Raw genomic sequence first — 7,418 nt, 5'->3', positions numbered from 1 at the left:
TCACCGGTGTTAGTTGAATTGTGCACCTGGCACCGCCAGGCGGTGTTGTCTGCTACAGGGTATCTATTCTTTACTTCGTCCCAATATTTTAATGCATACACAGACATTTCACCCACAGCTACATTTGTGACGGAATTAAAGAGCAAAATGTCTTCTCTCAAATTTACACCCACCAGGAGGGCTGACAAACAAACATATATGCCGAATGACCTTCACACATGCAAATATGTATTTATTAGGAATGATACAGTCAAAAAGCCATTTTGTCCAAATTACACAGGACCATACCAAGTTTTGGACAGAAGTGAAAAATATTTTACTGTCCAAAGGAAAGACAGAAAAGACAACATCGCGATCGACCGAATTAAACCAGCATACATTGAGGAATACCCTCAGACAATTTCCCCACCAGAACAAATTCCCTTAGAACATGGGAGTCCAGCAGAAAATGACGGGAACATCAAACCTATGACAAAAACAGGTAGGAAAGTCCACTGGCCGAAACATTTCAAGGAATACATTACATATTAAAAAAAAAAAAAAAAAAATTTTTTTTTCTTTTTTCAATCTGGGGGGAGTATTGTGCCAGTTGACACGGTTAAGATTCGGATTAAAAATTGTTATAAAAATAAATACAATTTAGGCGCGCAGTATGATTATGATTATGTTGGTGCGTGAAAAATAAAAAATAACTCCCACGCAAATTCCAGCGTAGCCTTATATATTAAATCGACTCAAAATGAGCGGACGTAGTACAGAGCACCCCATGTGATGTTTCCGTCCAATGGGATTTCTCTAAGGACATTTTTCTAAACTTTTCTTCTTAAGCTCGCTGGGAGCCGGTCCAAATAGTATTTAAGCACACACAAACATCAAATCTCTCTCTCGACTACACTCTCATTCGGACGTTCCACGCGTGTTACTATCACTCTTCCATTTTCACCGCTCTGCGCGCTTCATACAATTTCACAGGCGAACATTACTGTAGTGTTATCATAGAACTACTTTCATACGCGTAACAAGGAAATCATGGCGTATGAATATTGATGTAAACCGCCTAATACATATCGTATTCGACAACATGGCGTAGACCTATACACACGTACCTTCAATCTCTCTTCCTATGTAAATATGTAATAAAGTTCTATATCAAATAAAACCACAACTTGATTATCAATTACTTATAATAACAAACATAAATAAACGACATGGTGGCAGTGAAAGTGATACCAAACATTACAACAGTTGAAAAAAAAAAAAAAAAAAAAAAAAAAGCTTCGACAACAGATACGAGAGGAAAAATATGTTTACAGAAGACAAAACAAGGCATGTAAACCAATTTTCATTAATTTACCAACCTGTGCATTTTATAAAACTTTGCTGTCATTCTCGTATATGCTATAAACACGTGTGAATTTTTGCACAATAGCAGACATTTTGAATTTTTGCCAACTGTTATTGTCGTATGTGTTCCCGTAAGCACGTGTGGATTTTCGCACAATAGCAGACATTTTGAATTTTTGTCAACTGTTGTTATCGTATGTGTTCCCGTAAACACGTGTGGATTTTCGCACAATAGCAGACATTTTGAATTTTTGTCAACTGTTGTTATCATATGTGTTCCCGTAAACACCTGTGGATTTTCGCACATTGGCAGACATATTGAATTTTCTGTTTATTGAAAAAATACATAGCCGTTAATAATAATGTCTACCAATAATGACATTATTCCGTTTATGGACTGGGAAATGCCAAATCCAGCGGAAACATTTAAACTTTTTAAACAGAGGTTAGAACTATATTTTGCTATAAACAAAATAAAAACCGACCAACAAGTGAATTACATACTGCTAAAGACCGGCAACGAAGGTCTCAAAAAATTTAACACTTGGAAATTAACAGATGAGGAAAAACGTTCTCCCGACACTATTTTTAATAAATTCTTGGAGCATTTAGAACCCAAAGAAAACTTTAGGATTAATAGACTAAAATTAATGTCTTATAAACAAAAACAAAATGAGACAATAGACGACTTCGTCAATAGATGTCGTCAACTTACGTTAAAATGCTCACTAACCGACACTGAACAAGAACAGCGAATTATAGAACTAATTATTGTGAGTACCCCAATTGTCGAATTCCAGAAAGAACTATTACGAAAAGATAATACGCTAACACTGGATGAAACCATCCGAATTGGTAAAACGTATGAGGCAACAAACGCACATATTAAACAGCTTAGAGAGATGTTAAACACCAATAACGGGGAGGACAATAGCACCAATACTGACATACAAGCAATTAAAAAATATAAACAAAATAGAAAGACAAACAACTGCCTTAATTGCGGAAAAAGTCACGAACGTCGACGTGAAGCATGCCCAGCATTTTGTTCCAAATGCAAAACGTGTGGGAAATATAACCACTGGGCAACAGTATGTTTATATAACAGAAGATCAAGGTCAAGATCACAAAACAGAGACCGTGGAAAACAAAAATCATTAAACATGAACCAGACCAAGAAAAAACACTTCATCCAAACTGATATATTATCCAGGAACAACAGCCAGGAACTAAATGAACAATTCGAAAATTTAACTTTTTCCACCATTAACACACCCTCTCAAACACAGAGAGATGAAGCCTTCGCTTATATAAATATAAAATTACCTAATCGAAACGGGACTCACAGACTACGAATTAAAGTCGATACTGGAGCCCAAGGTAATACATTACCAATTTCTACATTCCGTAGAATGTTTCCTGAGAAATTAACTACTGATAACTGTCCAAAACTAAAAAAACAAAGTAAGGACAAAAAATTAATAGCCTACAATGGAACACCGATAAAGTGCTATGGCAATATCAGTATACCATGCAACTACCAAACCCCTGATTGGCACGAAAGCACCTTCTATATAGTAGATGTAAATGGACCAGCGATTCTAGGATTACCATCACTGGAAATACTGAAAATGGTCACTCTTCACTGCACAGTGAAAGAACAAAATATAGTCAAACCAATCAACAAAATCGAAGACTTGGTACAGATCTATCCAGATCAATTCGACAAAATAGGCTCTATGCCTGGACATGTCAGGTTAACAACGAGCAAAAACGTACAACCTCACATTGACCCACCAAAAAAACCCCAATTGCCCTAAAGGACAACATAAAACAGGAAGTAGACAAAATGGTCAGCAACAAGATCATTAGAAAAGTCACAGAGCCAACAGACTGGGTTTCCAGCCTAGCTTATTCACACAAGAAAGATGGAAGCCTGAGAATCTGTCTAGACCCAAGACGCCTTAACATTGCGCTAAAGAGACCACACCACGCAACCCCTACAGTGGAGGAGCTAACACACCACTTTGCAGGTGCCAAGCTGTTCTCTAAACTTGATGCCAAAGCTGGTTATTGGTCCATACATTTGGATCAGGAATCTCAGCTGCTAACGACATTCCAATCCCCCTTTTGGCAGATACTGTTTCCAGAGGTTACCATTTGGGTTAAGTGTATCCCAGGACATTTTCCAAATGAAAATGGACCAGATACTCGAACAAGTTGACGGAGCAATTGGAATTACAGACGATATTGTTGTCTATAGTAAAACAGACAAAGAGCATGATAAGATCTTATACAGGCTCATGCAAGTAGCTGCAAAAAATGGTCTTGTGTTTAATTCAGCAAAATGCAAAATAAAATCAAAAAATATATCTTTCTTTGGAATGATATATAGTGAAAATGGTGTTAGCCCAGACCCAGAAAAACTTAAAGACTTACAAGACATGCCATATCCAACATGCAAAAAAGAACTACAAGAATTCTTAGGCCTTGTCACATATTTATCACCATTCATACCAAATTTAGCTGACAAGACACATACATTAAGAGGCTTGTTGAAAAAAGACGTACCTTTTCTCTGGGAAGAGCATCACAAGGTATGCTTTGAGATGCTTAAAACAATAATCACCAAAGACTCCACACTAACATACTTCGACACGAATGAAGTACCAATACTGCAAACTGATGCGAGTTTAAAAGGACTTGGAGCAGCATTAATGCAAAACAAAAAACCTATTGCATACACGTCAAAATCTTTAACAGACGCCGAGCAACGGTATTCGTGCATAGAAAGGGAACTTCTAGCAATTGTATTTGGTGTGTACAGGTATCATGTCTACCTATATGGACGGAAGTTCAAGGTACACACCGACCATAAACCCTTGGTCAAGATACTACAGAAACCACTGACCAGTGCACCTCCTAGGCTACAACGAATGATGACCAAATTATAGGGATACCAGATACAAATAGAATACATACTAGGCAAAGAAATGACTATAGCTGATACACTAAGTCGTCTCCCCAGTACTCAAAACACTGACATGATCGACTTAGATATTCGAGTTGACTTGGTGAGATTCAGGAGCGAACGCCTGAATGAAATAAAAAAGGAAACAAAGTCTGATCCAATACTCAACCAATTACATGAAACCATAACAACAGGATGGCCAGACTCAATTAAGGAAGTACCACCGATAATTCGGTCATACTGGTCATACAGAGATGAGTTATCTGTCAGTGATGGCATAATCATGAAAGGCTCAAGGATTATTATCCCTGAAAATCAGCAGAAAACTATCCTGGACCAACTACATTACAGCCATCAAGGTATCGAAAAGACACATCTGCAAGCTAGAGATACTGTCTACTGGGAGCGAATTAACACTGATATTGAGAACATGATCAAAAAGTGTTCAATATGCCAGGAAAACCTCCCAGCACAATCAAAAGAAACGTTACAACCACACGACATCCCTAGCAGAGCATGGGAAGTTGTTGGCACTGACTTGTTCCACTGTAACGACCAGGAATACCTCATAATTGCTGATTATTATAGTAAATTCCCAATCATACGGAAAATGAATGGCATGGCCACAAGCAACATGGTCATATCAACAATGAAGCAGATATTTTCAGAACATGGTATTCCCACCAGAGTTATTAGTGACAACGGACCACAGTACTCCAGTGAAGCATTTAAAGAATTTGCTCAACAATGGCAATTCGATCATATCACATCATCTCCAAGGTTTCCTAAATCAAATGGTTTCATTGAACGACAGATTCAAACCATTAAAAGAACAATAGTCAAAGCAAAGCAAGCAGGAAGAGATATTAACCTTGCAATGCTGTGTTTAAGAACAACGGCTATCAGCCACAAACTTCCAAGCCCAGCTGAACTTCTAAACAGTCGCATCATGAAATCGAACCTGATTGCAAAAATCACGAATCACAGATTTCCCAACTGTGACCATATCCATGAAGAACTAAAGCACAGACAGGATATACAAAAAATCTATCACGATAAAACAGCCCATGACTTACCAGCACTTGTCCCTGGACAACACGTATGTATGTGGGATAACCAAACTGGAAAATGGAAACCAGCAACAATTCTCAGCAAATGTACAGAACCTAGATTGTACATCCTCAAATTGCCAGATGGATCGTCAAAAAGACGTAACAGAGTCCATATCAGAGCAGATGGAAAAGCAACCCATAAACATGTTCACTTCAGTGACCAAACCCAATCTCAATCTGGACTCCCTAACACAAGCATCTCAAACCAAATAAACACTAAGAAACACACACCAAACATAACAAGACATGGCCGTGAAATCCATTGGCCAAACAGATTTAAACAATAAACATCTGAACAATGTGTACTACTTTTCTTCCTTCTGGTAAGGGGGATGTAGTGTTATCATAGAACTACTTTCATACGCGTAACAAGGAAATCATGGCGTATGAATATTGATGTAAACCGTATTGAAGGTACGTGTGTATAGGTCTACGCCATGTTGTCGTATTCGACAACATGGCGTAGACCTATACACACGTACCTTCAATCTCTCTTCCTATGTAAATATGTAATAAAGTTCTATATCAAATAAAACCACAACTTGTTTATCAATTACTTATAATAACAAACATAAATAAACGACAATTACCTATTGCCTCTCTTAACATGTTTTAACATATGAACAGTTCAACAAAAAAAGACATTCTCCTTTTTTTATACGAACACTTAAAAAGGACTTCTGAACTCATTATAAAGAGAATTATATTTTATTTGTTAATGGTTGGTTTCTGTGAATAAACCTCCATTTGTTTTGCATGTAAGTCTTCTTCTTTTTCTTTTTATTTATTTGTGGAGGAAGTTAGTTCCTAAAAAGGCCTGACGACCCCCACAGTTGTTGTTGCTTTTTACAATGTTCATCTGTTAACTTTTGTACATTTATACCAAGTGAATAGATATTTTTTTAAATTAAGGGGACTGCCTAGATCTTATTTTAAACTATCTAGGCTGGAACACCGCCCCCATTCCTTCAATAAAATGTATTTGGAAAAATATTTTAAGAATGGTTGAACGAAAAAAAATGATTAAAAAAATAGTCACTAAATAATTATAACCGAAGGCAATAAATGCTACTTTTCTACATACTTGAATTAGTTTATGTTTTAAAATATTTTCAAACGCTTTTCCTTATTTTTTAATCTAAAATTGCGGATACACATCAGATATATAGATTTCTGCGGATACACATCAGATAGATATACATATTTTTTAGGAAAAGAAAAACGCTAGCCGCTAGATTTCAAACTAAATATCCAGATCTAGCGGGAAAATCGCTAAATTGGCAACACTGGTAAAATATAGTATTTTTTTTCTTCTTTTTTTTTCTTTATTTTAGAGATACTTTGTTTCAACTTAGCGGCTTTTGAAAATTTCAGATAGCAAAAGTAAAAATCTAGCGATTTTTTGGAGATTTCTTTTTCTTGATCTAGCGAGTTTTTTTTTTTTTTATTATTTCTTTTAAGTTGGCTTGGAAACACTGCTGCTGATGCTATTAAGGGGAGATAATATTGAAAACCACACAGGAAGACAATTTTCAACATGGCTTCTATGATGACGATGACCAGCAATTTTAACAATTCCTTCGTCCCTAGCGAGATGTTTGATTTACCTTCCAATAATTGGATGGACAAAGAAGTTAGCACTGGGGTAAGTACATCTATTTTATGGCTTAGATATTTTTTTTCGATATTATACGTTTTTCATAAGGTATGCTTTTTTTTTTTTTTTTTTTTTTCCGGCACTTTCTTTTAATAAATATTACGATTTTAAAAAATCGGCGCACCTGAACGAGCTTTCGCCTCTGCCCTAAAATTCACGTTTTCTTCTTTTTTTTTTTTTTTTTTTCTGCGGATTATCGTTGATAACGGACTTAACTTTCATATTAGCAGGATTTTTTAAAAAAAAGTTTATTTAATGACTTTTCAATTACAACATTCTATTACCATACTCTTCTGTCAGAGTAAAACTCTCCTTATTCAGCTATTTTTGGTGT

The 7,418-nt window shown here is 36.2% G+C and overlaps 1 protein-coding gene across 1 annotated transcript in view; it reads left to right on the top strand.

The window, feature by feature from the left end:
- Positions 1-6,759: 6,759 nt before the first annotated feature.
- The window catches only part of LOC145297674 (proteasome subunit beta type-6-like), a 55,064-nt gene continuing 54,405 nt past the window's right edge, over positions 6,760-7,418 (top strand). Inside the window, exon 1 of the mRNA XM_080143858.1 lies at positions 6,760-7,072. Coding sequence (XP_079999984.1) covers positions 6,965-7,072 — 108 coding nt within the window. The 5' untranslated portion in view covers positions 6,760-6,964. The remainder of the gene's footprint in view (positions 7,073-7,418) is intronic.

The sequence above is a fragment of the Euprymna scolopes genome, chromosome 18 (assembly GCF_053919585.1).
Source record: "Euprymna scolopes isolate OS-2025 chromosome 18, ASM5391958v1, whole genome shotgun sequence".
Classification (NCBI taxonomy): domain Eukaryota; kingdom Metazoa; phylum Mollusca; class Cephalopoda; order Sepiida; family Sepiolidae; genus Euprymna; species Euprymna scolopes.
This window is presented reverse-complemented; position numbering and strand designations above follow the sequence as displayed.